This window comes from Phyllobates terribilis, unplaced genomic scaffold (genome assembly GCF_046119375.1).
Source record: "Phyllobates terribilis strain yellow unplaced genomic scaffold, ASM4611937v1 Scaffold_1__5_contigs__length_1240528914, whole genome shotgun sequence".
NCBI classification, from domain to species: domain Eukaryota; kingdom Metazoa; phylum Chordata; class Amphibia; order Anura; family Dendrobatidae; genus Phyllobates; species Phyllobates terribilis.
Window position 1 is genome coordinate 1068200392 of NW_027362761.1, and position 18480 is coordinate 1068218871.

The following is an 18480-nucleotide window of genomic DNA, read 5'->3' on the forward strand; positions in this document are numbered from 1 at the left end:
CCCCCATCATTGCGCTCTCCCAGCACTCCTATCATTTCCTCTTAGCACCCCCATCATTACTCTGTCCCAGCACCTCCATCATTGCTCTCTCCCAGCCCCACATCATTGCTCTCTCCCAGCCCCCCCATTGCTCTGTTCCAGCACCTCCATCATTGCTCTCTCCCAGAAACACGTCATTGCTCTCCCCTTCCCCACCATTGCTCTCCCCAGCTCTATCAGCCCCATTATTGCTCTTCCCAGACCCATCATTCCTTTCCCCAGCCCCATCAGCCCCATTATTGCTCTTCCCAGCCCCATCAGCCCCATTATTGCTCTTCCCAGCCCCATTATTCCTCTCCCCAGCCCCATCAGCCCCATCATTCCTCTCCCCAGCCCCATCAACTCCATTATTCCTCTCCCCAGCCCCATCAGCCCCATTATTGCTCATCCCAGCCCCACCATCCCATCATTGCTCTCCCCAGCCCCACCATCCCCATCATTGCTCTCCCCAGCCCCATCATACCTCTCCCCAGCCCCTTCATTGCTTTCCCTAGCCCCACCATCCCATTATTCCTCTCCCCAGCTCCATCAACCCCATTATTCCTCTCCCCAGTGCCATCATTTCTCTCCCCAGCCCCATTATTGCTCTTCCCAGCCGCATTAGTCCCATTATTCCTATCCCAAGCCCCATCATTCCTCTTCCCAGCCCCATCAGCCCCATTATTGCTCTCCCCAGCACCATCAACCCCATTATTCCTCTCCCCAGCCCCATCAGCTCCATTATTGCTCTCCCCAGCCCCATCAACCCCATTATTCCTCTCCCCAGCCCCATCAGCCCTCTCCCCAGCCCCAATATTTCTCTCCCCAGCCCCATCATAGCTCTCCCCAGTCCCATCAGCCCCATTATTGCTCTTCCCAGCCCCATCATTCCTCTCCCCAGCCCCACCATCCTACCATTGCTCTCCCCCCACCTCCCCTCCCCAGCATTTCAGTAAAAAAAAAACAACAAAAAAAAACAACTTACCTCAGCTCGCTCCCCTGCAGCAGCATCCTCCTGGTTGCTGGTCGCTTTCTTCCTGACCCAGGCGCGCGCAACATGATGACGTGCTCATCAAGCTACACGCGCCTGGATCAGGGAGGAAGCAGAGGACGAACCTTCCAGCTCCGCTGCTATTCTCCTCCTGACAGCAGCGGAGCTGCAGGGATCGCTCCCTGACCGCCGCGTGCAGGGAGTAGCTGCACCTTGTGGGCTCCTTGGTGCAGCTGCATGGTGATGGCACCCGGCGCAGCTGCACCGGCGGCGGTATGTCCACCCCTGGACTGCTATGGGGCCCCCCGGGCTCACGGGCCCCATAGCAGTCGCGTGGTCTGCCGCCATTGGCGGTACGCCACTGGTAAGTGGGCAGCTCCTCACAACAGCCATGAGTCTTCTTGGGAATGATGCAACAAGTTTTTCACACCTGGATTTGGGCATCCTCTGCCATTCTTCCTTGCAGATCCTCTCCAGTTCCGTCAGGTTGGATGGTGAACGTTGGTGGACTGCCATTTTCAGGTCTCTCCAGAGATGCTCAATTGGGTTTAGGTCAGGGCATTGGCTGGGCCAGTCACGAATGGTCACTGAGTTGTTCTGAAGCCACTCCTTTGTTATTTTAGCTGTGTGCTTAGGGTCATTGTCTTGTTGGAAGGTGAACCTCCGGCCAAGTCTGAGATCCAGAGCACTCTGGAAGAGGTTTTCATTCATCCAGGATATCTCTGTACTTGGCCGCATTCATGTTTCCTTCAATTGCAACCAGTCGTCCTGTCCCTGCAGCTGAAAAACACCCCCATAGCATGATGCTGCCACCACCATGTTTCACTGTTGGGATTGTATTGGGCAGGTGATGAGTGCCTGGTAATCTCCACACATACCACTTAGAATTATCACCAAAAAGTTCTATCTTCATCTCATCAGACCAGAGAATCTTCTTTCTCATAGTCTGGGTGTCCTTCATGTGTTTTTTAGCAAACCCTATGCGGGCTTTCATATGTCTTGCACTGAGGAGAGGCTTCCGTCGGGCCACTCAGCCATAAAGGCCCGACTGGTGGAGGGCTGCAGTGATAGTTGACTTTGTGGAACTTTCTCCCATCTCCCTACTGCATCTCTGGAGATCAGCCACAGTGATCTTGGGGTTCTTCTTTACCTCTCTCACCAAGGCTCTTCTCCCACGATTGCTCAGTTTGGCTAGACGGCCAGGTCTAGGAAGACTTCTGGTGGTCCCAAACTTCTTCCCTTTAAGGATTATGGAGGCCACTGTGCTCTTAGGAACCTTGAGTACTGCAGAAATTCTTTTGTAACCTTGGCCAGATCTGTGCCTTGCCACAATTCTGTCTCTGAGCTCCTTGTGCAGTTCCTTTGAGCGCATGATTCTCATTTGGTCTGACATGCACTGTGAGCTGTGAGGTCTTATATAGACAGATGTGTGCCTTTTCAAATCAAGTCCTATCAGTTTAATTAAACACAGCTGGACTCCAATGAAGGAGTAGAACCATCTCAAGGAGGATCACAAGGAAACGGACAGCATGTGATTTAAATATGAGTGTCTGAGCAAAGGGTCTGAATACTTACGACCATGTGATATTTCAGTTTTTCTTTTTTAATAAATTTGCAAAAATTTCTACATTTCTGTTTTTTTTCAGTCAAGATGTGGTGCAGAGTGTACTTTAATGTGAAAAAAATGAACTTTTTAGAATTTACCAAATGGCTGCAATGAAACAAAGAGTGAAACATTTAAAGGGGTCTGAATACTTTCTGTACCCACTGTAGATTTACCCCTTTGAATAACATTGGTCTGAGTGAGGGCCATTTTTTTCATACGACTTGGACTGAAAATACGGTCTTGTGAACGAGCACTTAACAATGCTGGTGCCATACATCAATAGGAGATGGCTGCACATGTGTGGTCATCTGCCATTGCAATGAATAGGAGTTGTAAAAGTCCCTTAATATACAGTATATTGATGTGTCTTTTGTGACATCCTGAAAGTCATTAGGACAACTTTCAAATTATTTTAGGTTATCTATCTATTGTCTGGTATCACAGTGACCTTAGATCACACCCTACGAATATAATTGATGAAGTTTCCTATTAGGGCATATGCCTGACATAAAGGGATCTCTAGCTGGTGACCTCCTCCTTTAGCTCGAACGAAGAGAGGCATCAAAGAATGGCTTCATCAGCAAAGATGGAAGGGACACCCTATAAGAACTCATTTTATTTTTTGCTGATATATAGCAGAAACATTTTCTGCAGCATTGCACACAGATTGTCATGAATCCCATATGTTGGGGGCGCGGGTATCTTTTGAAGAAGCCGGGTGAAACGCTTGTTGTATTTTCCCCTGAAGAAGCAGGGTAAAACACAAATTGCGGTGTCGGGTCAATTCGTCAGCTCACTCCTTCATTTTTATTTGCCCCTATATCTTTCGATATTATTCTCTTTTCAATATTTCCTATATACCATCATAGGAACTTGTACTGTCTGTAAGCATTTTAGGTAGGAAATCCTTAATTATAAGGTAAACTTTGTGTATCGTTAATGTTTTCTCAATCTGGTTACTTTCATTTTATTCATATATTCATGATTTTAATTGTAATAAAGTAAATCATGTGTATTTTTATAGAATTTATGCACTCTGGGGTCTGTTTGTAGGTTCCACCGTTGTTGAAGTGCCCCTTATGAATTTTATATTTGGCCATACTGTGTTTATATGGTATATCCGATAACTAATTAGAGCTCGGGCCAAGAGTTTCAAGAGTTGAACCTGTAGCAATCATCTAATCAATCAGTTGGAACAACCCCTTTAAGACTTTAATGTGTACTTAGATCACAAGATGTACAGTACAGACCAAAAGTTTGGACACACCTTCTCATTTAAAGATTTTTCTGTATTTTCATGACTTTGAAAATTGTATATTCACACTGAAGGCATCAAAACTATGAATTAACACATGTGGAATTATATACTTAACAAAAAAGTGTGAAACAACTGAAAATATGTTTTATATTCTAGGTTCTTCAAAGTAGCCACCTTTTGCTTTGATGACTGCTTTGCACACTCTTGGCATTCTCTTGATGAGCTTCAAGAGGTAGTCACCGGAAACAATCTTGAAGAAGTTCCCAGAGATGCTTAGCACTTCTTGGCCCTTTTCCTTCACTCTGCTGTCCAGCTCACTCCAAACCATCTCGATTGAGTTCAGGTCTGGTGACTGTGGAGGCCAGGTCATCTGGCGTAGCACCCCATCACTCTCCCTCTTGGTCAAATAGCCCTTACACAGCCTGGAGGTGTGTTTGGGGTCATTGTCCTGTTGAAAAATAAATGATGGTCCAACTAAACGTAAACCAGATGGAATAGCATGCCGCTGCAAGATGCTGTGGTAGCCATGCTGGTTCAGTATGCCTTCAATTTTGAATAAATCCCCAACAGTGTCACCAGCAAAGCACCCCCACACCATCACACCTCCTCCTCCATGCTTCACGGTGGGAACCAGGCATGTAGAGTCCATCCATTCACCTTTTCTGCGTCGCACAAAGACACGGTGGTTGGAACTTAAGATCTCAAATTTGAACTCATAAGACCAAAGCACAGATTTCCACTGGTCTAATATCCATTCCTTGTGTTCTTTAGCCTAAACAAGTCTCTTCTGCTTGTTGCCTGTCCTTAGCAGGGGTTTCCTAGCAGCTATTTTACTATGAAGCTCTGCTGCACAAAGTCTCCTCTTAACAGTTGTTGTAGAGATGTGTCTGCAGCTAGAACTCTGCGTGGCATTGACCTGGTCTCTAATCTGAGCTGCTGTTAACCTGCGATTTCTGAGGCTGGTGACTCAGATAAACTTATCCTCAGAAGCAGAGGTGACTTTTGGTCTTCCTTTCCTGGGGCGGTCCTCATGTGAGCCAGTTTCTTTGTAGCGCTTGATGATTTTTGCAACTGCACTTGGGGACACATTCAAAGTGTGCCCAATTTTTTCGCCTGACTGACCTTCATTTCTTAAAGTAATGATGGCCACTCGTTTTTCTTTACTAAGCTGCTTTTTTCTTGCCATAATACAAATTCTAACAGTCTATTCAGTAGGACTATCTACTGTTATCCACGAGACTTCTGCACAACACAACTGATGGTCCCAACCCCATTTATAAGGCAAGAAATCCCACTTATTAAACCTGACAGAGCACACCTGTGAAGTGAAAACCATTTCCGGTGACTACCTCTTGAAGCTCATCGAGAGAATGCCAAGAGTGTGCAAAGTAGTCATCAAAGCACACTTTTTTGTTAACTATATGATTCCACATGTGTTAATTCATAGTTTTGATGCCTTCAGTGTGAATGTACAATATTCAAAGTCATGAAAATACAGAAAAATCTTTAAATGAGAAGGTGTGTCCAAACTTTTGGTCTGTACTGTATAAAGGATACGCTTTCCCCCATGTCTTATTGCAACATTAAAAAAATATTTGTAAAAACAAATGTATTTTGGGATTTTGTACCCTCCTGATAAATACTGGTTGGTTTAGGAAATATATTTAAAAGGGTTTATGACAAATGGGCCATTTTTTTTTGTTTAGATTGAATTATTGCTTCTCTTTTGCAGGGATTAGAGGAAAAAGATGACTCTAAAAGGGTGAGTTTTGCTAAACTGCACTAAAATTTTGAAGATGTCCTTATCCAGTGAACTTTTTGTGAAGTAAAATAGCATCTTAATTTCTTTTCTGCACAGTTCTTATTTCATTATTCTAAGAGTCATGACTCAGGAAACTCAGACATCACGGTAAGTTGCAGTTTTGGGGAAAAATACCTCCAAACTATAGCTCACATCAGATTCACATCCTATACTGTGTTAAATAAAAGCTGTACAGTGAGTGCCCTGAAGACCCCTAATGGCATGCAGGATTACTCAGCAGGGATATCTTCAGATTTAAGATGGTTATGTTCACTGGATTAATACTGGCCAAATCTTCTAATTTCGGCGGGACCATCTAATGTGTATTAGGACCTCTTCCTTGACTGCAGATGTGAGGAGACAGAAGGATTGAGCACCTGGATTTCAACCTGCCCAATCCTTTCGTTCTTAAGCGGTCATCTGGGGTGTCTAGGAGAGGCTTTCTCCCATCTGTCTGCACAGAAACCAGCGAGTGTGCATGTGTATGGCGAAGTCAGAAGGGCTAGTTGGCTGAAGAGCGAGCGTCAGCTGACAGATCTTATGTATTTAGCCAGCTTTAACCATTGCCATCCATGAAACAAAGACTTAATGCTTACCTTATACACTTAGACACTCGGATCAGTATCAGACATCTCCTAGATTTTTCGCGGACTGCAAAAAAAATATTGGTCTTGTGAACCGCCCTATAGAGTCGGCAACATTTGAATGACCTCTAATAAGGTCTAGAATTGTCACTTCTAATTTTAATTTAAAAAACCTGAAACAATAGAGAACAAATAAGGCTCTAAGATCAACCTCTAATTTCGGTGTTCATGTGGATGCTATATACCAACTACCTTACCGCAGTTGCAGATCTCTGTGATATAGTGATACTTTAAGAATAAACTGAAAGAAAAGGATAAAAAAAAATAGGTGATGAAACAGCTATTTACTCACTTTTCATCTTTCATCTTTTCATCTTTCATGTGGATAGAGCAAACATTTGTCTAATGCAGTTTACTACATCCTTTTAGTTTTTTCATAAACTAAGGAAAATGAGTTAACGGTATGCTAAACTCAATTTTATATATCTGTGAAGGTAATAGCTCCAGCAGACTTCACACTTTCCTATTCCAACCTCCTCTTGTGCACAGCTACCTCGTAAAGCAGCCTGATATTAGACATCCCCTTGGTCATGTACTCGATTTTGACATTTGCAGCATGTAACAAACTGGAACCCATGTATAAGCTTAAACCTAGAGCCCTATTTATTGCAGCTTTCTGCGCTGAAAAAAATGTCTTTTTATACATAGAAAAAAAGATGGCTCTGCTTTTTTAACAAACTTTGCATAGGTCAATAGTACAAACACATAATAAATGTTATTAACGAAAAAGAGAATCCTCTCCTCAAATCCTTATGGACAAGACAGACTTTCAGTTCACTGAGGGATCTGATTACATGCAGTCCATAGACATATATAGAGAGGGAAGAGGAGGGGGAGAAGTAAGCTGATGCAGAAAACTACAGCTATTAAGTGTTTTATCTTACCCCAGTGCTGGATTCACAGCTACTCTGCACAGTTTTTTTTGTATAATGTGATCCATGCTGCTGCTTCTAAGGGTGTCATACAGAAAGATAGTGGAGCAGGATTTCCTTCTCTGTGTGTGTTATGGCTTCCATGAACAGTATTGGCACAAGTGACTCCATTTAGCAATCTAAGGAGTCAAGCCATCAGGAAGAGAGGTATTAATCTGAGTCAGGTATGAGGAATAATAATAATGAGTATTGTACTAAAGTCAGTATTAATAATTATTAATGCCAAGAATTGAGTCAGAGGGGAAGATTTATACAAGGTGCTGTGTTCAGCCTGTTGGCTGGTCTGTAACATCTAATATACCTAATTAAAACTATAATCAGCTGGACAGCAATACAGGCTGTTCAGCAAGAGGAGAGCAAAGTGTATTGATCTTACAGCTGCCTCACAGCTGAGATAGACCACACTACACTATGGTCTGATAAATATATTCATTTTCGTTTTTTGCTCCCCTTCTTCCCAGAGCCATAACTTTTTTTTATTTTTCCGTCAATATGGCCGTGTGAGGGCTTGTTTTGTTGCAGGACACATTGTACTTTCGAATGACACCGTTGATTTTACAATATAGTGTACTGGAAAACGGGAAAAAAAATTCAAGTGCGTCAAAAAAAAAAAAAAAGTTTTTGGGGTTTTTTATTTACCATGTTCATTAAATGCTACAACTGACCTGCCATTATGATTCTCCAGGTCAGTACGGATACAAAGATACCAAACATGCATAGGTTATTTTTTATTTAAGTAGTGAAAAAAAAAGTCCAAAATTTGCATGAAAAAAAAAGTCGCCATTTTTCAAGACCCATAGCGTCTCCATTTTTCATGATCTGGGCCTGGGTGAGGGCTTATTTTTTTGCTTGTCGAGCTGACATTTTTATTGATACCATTTTGGGGTAGATAATGATGTTTTGATTGCCTGTTATTGCAAAAACGTAATTCTGGCATTTACCGTATATTCCGGCGTATAAGACGACCTGGTGTATAAGACGACCCCCCTACTTTCCTGTTAAAATATAGAGTTTAGGATATATTCACCGTATAAGACTACCCCTTTTCCAACGCATACCAAACACCGGTAAAAATTAAAAAAAAACAGATTTGAATTTAACATGGTCCTTTTTTAATTTAAATTCTTATGACATGCAGGTATATAGCAGGAAAACTGTCACTCATAAACATAAGGCATACAACAACAACATTACTATCATCCATTTTCATCAGCGGCATACACCGGTACCCGACAATTTACAACAGAAAGAATAGAGCTTCACACATAGATTAGATAGATAGAAACATGTCAGTCACATATATATGAAGTACAGTGATAGTGTTGCTTACTGTACTTGTCATTTAGTGTAAAGGATTTATTTAAAAAAATAATAGTGTTTTCATGCACCGTCTCTTTAAAAAAGCCGGCCGGCAATTCAGCATCTGTACCCGACAATTTAGAATAGAAGGAATAGAGAATCATACATAGATTAGATAGATAGAAACATGTCAGTCACATATATATGAAGTACAGTGACAGTGTTGATTACTGTACTTGTCATTTAGTGTTAAAATAAAGGATTTATTTTAAAAAAAATTGGCGTGGGGTTCCCCTTAATTTTAGTCTCTAGCGGAGGTTAAGCAGACAGCTGGGGCAGATGTTTGAAGCCTGGGAAGGGGGTAATACCCACGGAGCTTCCCAGACTACTAATATCAGCCCCCAGCTGAATACCTAGCCTTTACTAGCTATTAAAATGGGGGACCCCCCCAAAAAAATGACGTGGGGTCCCCCCTATTTTAATAGCTAGCAAAGGCTAGGCAGACAGCTGGGGGCTGATATTAATAGCCCAGGAAGGGTGCCATGAATATTGGCCCCCTCCCAGGCTAGAAACACCAGCCGTCAGCCGCCCCAGAAATGGCGCATCCATAGGATGCGCCAATTCTGGCACTTAGCCTCGCTCTTCCACGCTGCCCTAGTGCGGTGGCAGGGGGTAATAGGGCTGGGGTTCATGTCAGCGCCAGCTGCCATGAAGCCCAGGTTAGTAATGATGGGCGTCTATAAGACACCCCCATTACTAACCTACAAAGTGTAAAAAAGAAAAAACACACTACACCAAGAAAAAAATAATTTATTTGAAATAAACCACACCATTTTATTTAATTCTTAGTTTACTAAAAAAAAAATAGTTACCTGTCCACGTTCCTGCGCTGATCTCCCATGCACAGCTGTCACATCTGGAGATGGTGACAGCTGTGCATGGCTGCTGTAAGCTCACGCTGCCGGGAACACGTCGATGGCTTCGGGGAATTAGGTGTCTAGGTGAGTATAGGTGTAGTTTTTTATTTTTTACTTTATTTTAGATGGCGATCGGCGGGGACAGGTAATGTATGAACTAATTTATTGTAGGTAACCACTGGCCACCAATGACATGTATTTAACATTTATTGGGGACACAGTAGGGCAATTTATATAGCAGGATCAGGCTGATGGGAACTACTGCTCCCATCGAGCTGATCCAGCTGGCAGGAGTGGACGGGGGACAGACATAGGCCGATGGGAGTAGTAGTGTCACATCGGCCTATGTCTGCCTGCACGCACACACCCGCACACATCGCACAGACACCGCGCACACCCGCAGACATCGCACAGACACCGCACACATCGCACAGACACCGCACACACACCCAGACATCGCACAGACACCGCGCACACCCGCACACACTCGCAGACATCGCACAGACACATCGCACAGACACCGCGCACACCCGCACACACTCGCAGACATCTCACAGACACCGCACACACCCGCAGACATCTCACAGACACCGCACACACCCGCAGACATCGCACAGACACCCCACACACACTCGCAGACACACGCACAGACACCTGCACACACCAATCATGACGGGTCTGGGAGGTGAGGCTGACCTGTGAGACCGTGGGAAAGTTCATGTGAGTTCATGCAATGCAGTCAAGCATGAACTCACATGAACCCTCTGAGGGCACCGCGGCGACTTCAAATGAACAGCTGATCGGCATCACCTGATACCTCAGCTGTTCATTTGAAATAACTGGCGGGAAAGCACAGCACAGAACGGGAAAGCCGGCGGTGAAGTCTTTTCACTGCCGGCTTCCCCGCCCGCGTCCTTCGCTCCCCGCTCCTTGGTGCTGCGCTCCCTGCCCGGTCCTAACTTACGATCGGGATGGGAGGTGGCGAGGGGAGCGGAGGCTGCGGGGTGGGAGGCTGCGGGGAAGCAGTATGGGGCTGTGTGATTGTTTAAAACTTCCCAGCTCCGGACACAGCGCAGCGCTTCTGTGACAAGTGAAAGCTGTCGGCACAGAAGCCCTGCGCTGTGTCCGGAGCTGGGAAGACACTGCGATGTGTCAGAAAAGTTCGCTAGGTTCTGTCTGTCTCCGCTGCTGGGAATACGCTGCGCTGTGTCCTAGGCCTGAGAAGACACAGCGCAGCGATGTGTCAGTTTCAGCACAGAAGCGCTGACTGTCGGGACCTACCGCCGCCGTATTTTAACTCCCTCCACCTTATATTAACTCCCACATGGCAGGGATACGGCCACGGCAGCTTATTAACACCCCCAGAGTATCCCCGCATGTCAATTTCTGAAAGTTCAAAAACATTACCGGCATATAAGACGACCCCAGACTAGACAGAAGATTTTTCAGTCTTCAAAAGTCATCTTATACGCCGGAATATACGGTAGTTTTTTTTCTTGTTTACCGATCTGATTAATTTATTTTACATTTTGATTTCTGAATGCAGCGATACCAAATATTTGTAATTGTTTTTTATTGTTTTATTTTGAATGATGTAAAAGGGGGGGATTTGAACTTTTGTGTTTTTTTATTTTTTTAATATTTGTAAAAAACTTTTTTACTTTTTACTTGCTTTAATAGTCCCCTTAGGAGACTTAAAGCTGCGATCACCTGATCGTCTGTGCTACATATAGCAGGGCTCCAGCTATGCTATGTGTAGCAAAAATCATGATCTCCTATGTACGCAGGCCACAGGCTGCTGTTCATATGACATTTACAATGACAGACACAGGGGTCTTCTGCAGACCCCTGGCTGTCATTACAATCCATCGACGCTCTGCGATCACGTGACAAGGGCTCCGATGGGCGGGTCTTGTGACGCGCTTTCGCTCTGCGCGTGTTAAATGCCGCTGTCAGAGACTGACAGTGACATTTAACTTAACAACCGTGAGTGGTCAGATCAGCTGTCATGTGCAGGGAAAAATGCGGGCTCAGCTCTTGAGCCTGCATTAAAGGCAGAGATGGAGCCTGCAGAAGAAACTGATGAAAATGTAGGATACAAGTCATATAAAAGCCAGATATAGTGGGGGCAACTTCGGACTAAAGTTCTCCTCTTTTGATAAGGGAGGGTTGTCCAACAAATAATATGTATGCTAATGCATCTTTGCTACTACTCCAATAATGGTGCATCGAAAATGTCTACTGATGGTTGTGCTGGAAGAAAAGAAAATAAGGTAAAGCGCAGCGGATCTGTGGGGAAATAAGCTACTGCGAAAAGGAAGAAACCTGGAATTTTATCACTAACTCAAAGCTTGCTTTCCTTATTACACAGCTGTATTCTTTCCTTCACATTTTATCTGTGTAACACACTGCTGTTTGCAGATATCTGAAGGCATCTTTGTTAGTATTTGTTCTCGTGGATACCTGCTGGGTGCAAACAATGCTAAATATTAATACTGCCTAAAGTTACAACCATTTGTAGAATTTCTGTATGTGTGGAGCAGCGCTAACAATGTGACAAAGCTTACTGGGAAAAATAAATATTTATGTAGAGAAAAAATATATAGTCTCTATTCACATGAATATCTGGTTTGCTGAACTGACGTTCTGTAATTACCATAGGACTGTGCTTTATTATTAGCAAATGCTTTTGCTAAAAAGCATTTAAGATTTTTATTATGAAATATGCTTTTTTTATTATATTTTGCTCAACACTTCACAAGAGCTTAATTTGCAGGTCTCTTGTTTCCAATTTTCAAAAGTGTCTTATGAACTCTGGTCTTTAATATAGAGTATTTCTAACTACAGGATCGTACTCATTAGTAAAAATTCACTGTAATGCATTTGAATTATTTTGATATCTGTCTGATTAATTGCTCTTCTTAGTTACTGCAAAAAATGTAGTGTAATGTAATATTATAATACATTGAAAAATGTATATATATGCGTATACAGTTGTGCTCAAAAGTTTACATACCCCAGCAGAATTTTTCCTTTCTTGGCCTTGTTTCAGAGAATATGAGTGATAACAAAAAAACTTTTTCTCCACTCATGGTTATTGGTTGGGTGAAGCCATTTGTTGTCAAACTACTGTGTTTTCTCTTTTTAGATCTTAATGACAACCAAAACATCCAAATGACCCTGATCAAAAGTTCACATACCCCAGTTCTTAATATCGTGTATTGCCCCCTCTAACATCAATGACAGCTTGATGTCTTTTGTGGTAGTTGTGGATGAGGTTCTTTATTTTCTCAGATGGTAAAGCTGCCCATTCTTCTTGGCAAAAAGCCTCCAGTTCCTGTAAATTCCTGGGCTGTCTAGCATGAACTGCGCGCTTGAGATCTCCCCAGAGTGGCTCAATGATATTGAGGTCAGGAGACTGAGATGGCCACTCCAGAACCTTCACTTTGTTCTGCTGTAACTAATGCCAGGTCGACTTGGCCTTGTGTTTTGGATCATTGTCATGTTGGAACATCCAAGTATGTCCCATGCGCAACTTCAGGGCTAATGAGCGCAAATTTGCCTCCAGTATTTGTGATAACGTGCTGCATTCATCTTTCCTTCAACTTTTACCAAGTTTCCTGAGCCTTTGTAGCTCACACATCCCCAAAACATCGGCGATCCACCTCCATGCTTTACTGTAGGAATGGTTTTCCTTTCATCATAGGCCTTGTTGACCTCTCTCCAAATGTAACGTTTATGGTTGTGGCCAAAGTTCAATTTAGGTCTCATCACTCCAAATTATCTTGTTCCAGAAGTTTTGAGGCTTGTCTCTGTGCTGTTTGGCGTATTGTAGGCTAGATACTTTTTGGCATTTGCGCAGTAATGGCTTTCTTCTGGCGACTCGACCATGCAGCCCATTTTTTTTCAAGTGCCTCCTTATTGTGCATCTTGAAACTGTCACACCGCTAGTTTTCAGAAAGTCCTGAATTTCAGCTGATGTAATTTGTGGGTTTTTCTTTGCATCTCGAACAATTTTCCTGGCAGTTGTGGCCGAAATTTTTGTTGGTCTACCTGACCGTGGTTTGGTTTTTACAGAGCCCCTGATTTTCCATTTGTTAATCACAGTTTGAACGCTGCTGACTGGCATTATCAATTCCTTGGATATTTTTTTTATATCCCTTTCCTGTGTTATACAGTTCAACTACCTTTTCCCATAGATCCGTTGACAATTCTTTTGCTTTCCCTCTGACTCACAATCCAGAAACGTCAGTGACTGGATGAAAGATGCAAGAGTGTCTGGATCACAGAAACTCACTCAGCTTTTATGCACACATACTGATTACATGTGCATGTTATCAGGCCAAAATCACCTGGGTATGTGAACTTTTGATCAGGGTCATTTGGATGTTTTTGGTTGTCTTTAAGATTTAAAAGAGAAAACAGTAGTTTGACAATAAATGGCTTCACCCAACCAATAACCATGAGTTGAGAAAAAGTTTTTTGTTATCAATCATATCAATCATATTCTCTGAAACAAGGACAAGAAAGGAAAAATTCTACCAGGGTATGTAAACTTTTGAGCACAACAATATAGATAGATAGATAGATAGATAGATAGATAGATAGATAGATAGATAGATAGATAGAGAGATAGATAGATAGAGGTATTATAAGTATAGTTTTGGAAAATATGGATAATATGCACAAATGGGAAAAGAGGAAAGTTGCTTTGGAGATCTAGAAGAGCATCTTTATTTATTATAGGCTCAACTGTATAACTTCATGCAAGATAGGCCATTTCTAACACACACTGTCTAATGTTGTTGAAATAGCAGAGTAAAACACCGGCACCCCTGTACCTCATCACAAAGTCACAAAGGATCGAAAAGAACACCTAGCCCCAGCTTGACCAGATGCTTACCATAATTAAACAAGTCATCAATAGTCCATATGCATAAGAGAAAAAGTGGTAGCACTCACCGGTCTGTAAAAAGGCAATTCTTTATATCACTACATTAAAATTTATTGTGGGAGAGTGTGTGGAGCACCTGTCGGAAGACGGCCGTTTCCAGGACTCCTTGTTCCTCTTTATGTTGAAGATCGTTCTTAATGAGATTAAGACATGACATCATTCCAAAGTATCTGCTGCCATATTTCTGCACATCCGTTTCTATGTTTTTGTACATAGTTGAGTCACTTGACCTTTCTTCCATGTCAAATGTATGGTTCTTTGGCCGCAACTCTTCCATGAAGAGCCCTTGTGGCTAGACTTCTTCGAACATTAGACGAGTGTAGCTGGGTCCCACTAGCTGCTGCCAGTTCTGAGCTGATGGCACTGCTGGACATCATCAAGGCACAAAGTTTCCTTGGCCGACCACTCCATGTACAGTCCTCAACATTGCCCATTTCTTGGCGCATCTTTTAAATTGCTTGAACCGCACATCTTGAAATCAGAGTCTTCTTTGAAATCCCTGTAAGAGACCTTGCTGATGCAGTATAAATACCGTGTGTCTTGTTGCTGTTCTTGGTCTGGCAAAGGTGCATGGCCAATTATATGATGTCTTACATAACCTCAACTATGTATGCAAGCTTGGCTGTTACTCGCCTGGTCTTAAGCTTCCTACACAGCTGTTTCTTTTTCTGTTTAGAACTCTGTTTCAACCTATATATAAAAATGATGATCATTATCTTTTATTGTTATTATTGGTTATTCATACAACTGACTAGAATCCTGCAAGATCCCTGAATTTGTGCAAGTGTGCTTAGAAGAATTGATGCTATTTTGAAGGCAAAGGGCGGTCACACCAAACATTGATTTAAATGATTTATTAAAAAACTGATTTAAATCAGATCAATTTGATTTTCTTTTGTTTATTGATAAAAGTAAACTTCTATTATTGAAAGTATTATTTTTCAGGAATTTTTCCACACATGCCTAAAACTTTTGCACAGTACTGTACATTTGAGAGAGGTTTTATAATTTTACCTCATATAACTCACCTCATAGGTCCTCTTTTAAGCTTCTGATCTTCACTGCAAAATCAGCACCATATTCTCCAACCATTACAATTAAGTATACAAATGCATAATATACTCATGTAGGTTCACTATAAATGAAACTACTATGTAATCATGGGCATAGCTATAGGGGGTATCAGCTGCCCCCTGGCCATGTTGCCTAAGGAGACCCGAAGGTGCCTCTACCATATAAAAAGTCACAAGTATTATATTGGGAGACTTTTACGAGCTGTAGCATTGGAACCTTGAAGTTACACCTCTGCATGCAGATTATCATGAAAGCAGCATCATGACTGGTTAATGACTAATACTATCTTTATCCAATTATTATTTTGTCTAGGAATGCCAGAAAAGTAGGTAACACAAGCTTTCATCTGGTTTTTGAGTTTTCTGGTATAAAGGGACATGTTGAGTGTTTTTGTTTAGCGTCTGTCCACGTAATGGTGATGAAGACATCCTGTGCATCCAGGTGTCCATTGTTGCTCATTTGTCTGTCTTAATGTCCTCTCAGTCGTCTGTCCTGCATCCTTTGCTGCAACTCGTTCCTCAGCTTCATGACAGGAGGATGAAGAGATTCAAATCTGAAGTATGTAACATGATTTTTTTTTTTTTGCTTTTTTACATTGTTTGCCATTATTTGTCTTGTGTCACAGTGACACCTTGAACCTTTTAAGTGTCTAGTATTCTCATCTGTCCGATAAGGAAGTCATGGTCATACTTTTTTACTTTAGATTGACTGAGAATACCCATCTGCAATTTATATTGTAAATCTGATGTATCCAAGTGCAAATGGAAGTCATTTTCTGATAAGACAACCATTATGTACTACGATGTACACCGAGACAGAAATGGTATCAACTGGGCTTTATTCTACTAAGATGCCCATCTAAATAAATTTGGTGGTAGCAAAAAGTATCTACTTTGTTAATACGTCACATACTACAGTGAAACAGCAAAGTTTTGACCCTAAAAGATAGAGAGATCTATCTTCACAGGTCGAAACGTTGCTATCTCCCTGAAGTATTAATAAAGAAAATACTTTTTTGCTACCGTGAATGCTGTTATTGCTCTCTTCACTTTTGGATCTTATGGAGGATTGGGATACTTGCAACCTTAACATACATATTAATTAATTTGTGTTTAGGTGCTGCCCTACACTTGCTATTTTTGTGGCTTTGGTTCAAGATTCATGTAGGAAACACTAATCTTGATGATATCCGCTCTCCCCTATAGTCTAAGGTGTTGAACTTTAGATTGGTGGGACCACTGGAATTCCCGGTAATCACAAGAACATGGCACCCCAGTCCCAAACCTACCTCACATGAATGACCACAGTAGGGCTATGTTCACATGTCTGTTTATACTTTCCGCTGCATTTCTACTTCAAAGAAGAGCAGAGGGGCTCCATTAATTGAAATGGTTTCCAATTGTTTATTTTTAGAATGGAAGAAAAAGTTATGTATACAGGAATTTCTGAAAACTGACACCTAATGAAAACTAGATGGGCCGGACCTTGTAGAAATTAAAAGGGGCACAGGACGCTAATTCTGTTTATCTGTTGTCTGTTGTGGATGGGACAGATAAATGGAACGGATGAACGGACATGTGAACAGATCCTAAAGGAAAGTTTGTATGTGAGTTGTCTAAACTGTTGAGTGTACTTAATCAGCAAAGCAACCCCTTAATAGCCTTCTTACATGATATATATTGATTCCAATTCACTTCTAGTTAACACCTAGACAATGTGTTTTCAACAACACAAAAAAAGTGTAAAAAAAGATAGGTGTAAGAAAGGGAATTTGCCGATTTCAACAGCATAATGAAAACATTTCTTTAACTTGCATGAGTCTTCAGGCTAGGCTCACACATCACATTGCAGCATGCCAAGACCATGTTCACACGTAGTGTTAATGCTGCTTTATTTGCCGCTTTTTTTCTGCTGCCCTTAAGCCACATTTTCTGTAACAAAATACACAATAACAATCTTCTCTAACTATTGCATTTTTCCTTTTATTTGATGCATTTTCAGTGCAAATTTGAAGCAGCATTTTTAATTTGTTTTTTGTTTTTTTATCTACTGAAAAGCTTTGATTCTGCACTTAAAGAAGCACTCCTCCTCCTCACATCAACGTTTTTACCATCTTAATATATTGCAATCATCATACACTGTGTACTGACAATTGCTCATTTTGCCTTTCTACCCAGATAATTCTTATCTTTTCTCTATGTAGCGACAGGAAGTCTCTTGTCCCTGCATTTATCATTCCTCTCTTCATCTACTAACCCAGCTGCTCCTCCTCCCCTCTGCCAGGGACTTTTGCTGTGACTCATGAGTCATGCAGGGAAAAGAGACTTCCTATTTCCACATAGAGCTTAGAAGGATTTAGCTAGTCAGTTATTAATCATGTGATGTCATAGACCTAATGGAAAAGAGAGGAATTAGCTGGGTAGAAGGACAAAGTGAGCAATTGTAAGTACAGTGTTATATAATATGATGACTGCAATATACTAAGAGGATAAAAACTTTGATGGGGGGAGGAGTGCTTCTTTAAAATGCAATTATTTTTTTTTACTTTTTTTCTCAGGCTCCAAATATAAGTCTACAGAGAAAAAAACAGTAGGTTGTACTCCATTATAGCCATAGCGTGTAAACCTGGATATCTTATCTTGAATACTAATGACAGTGCTGTGTATAAGTATAACTAAAAGACCTTTTACTTCACAAAAAGTTCTTTGCATATTGTATAGTATGTACACTAATATTGAACATATATAGCTGTTTAATATGTGCCAACAAAGGATCTGGAAGGATTGATTTCCCTCCATTTCTTTTGCTTGAGGTAACATTGACTGTAACTGAGCCAGGATTGGGATTGTTAAAGGGGTTGTCCGGGACTTTAACATTGATGTTATCCTTAGTTTCAGCCGCTCGGTTGATCAGCGGGGTTGCCGGGTGTCACGCCCCAAACAATTAGTCATTGATGACCTATCCTAAGGATAGATCATCAATGTTA

At 41.8% G+C, this 18480-nt stretch overlaps 1 protein-coding gene across 5 annotated transcripts in view; it reads left to right on the forward strand.

Annotated features, from left to right (window-relative positions):
• Positions 1-18480, forward strand: part of NMU (neuromedin U) — a 139198-nt gene that overhangs the window by 105309 nt on the left and 15409 nt on the right. Inside the window, exons 5-7 of one of the 5 annotated variants that reach the window (XM_073645466.1) lie at positions 5606-5635; positions 5708-5782; positions 15978-16052. In XM_073645466.1, coding sequence (XP_073501567.1) covers positions 5606-5635; positions 5708-5782; positions 15978-16052 — 180 coding nt within the window. The remainder of the gene's footprint in view (positions 1-5605; positions 5636-5707; positions 5783-15977; positions 16053-18480) is intronic. The other 4 variants (XM_073645467.1, XM_073645469.1, XM_073645470.1 and 1 more) reach the window with 4 other exon arrangements.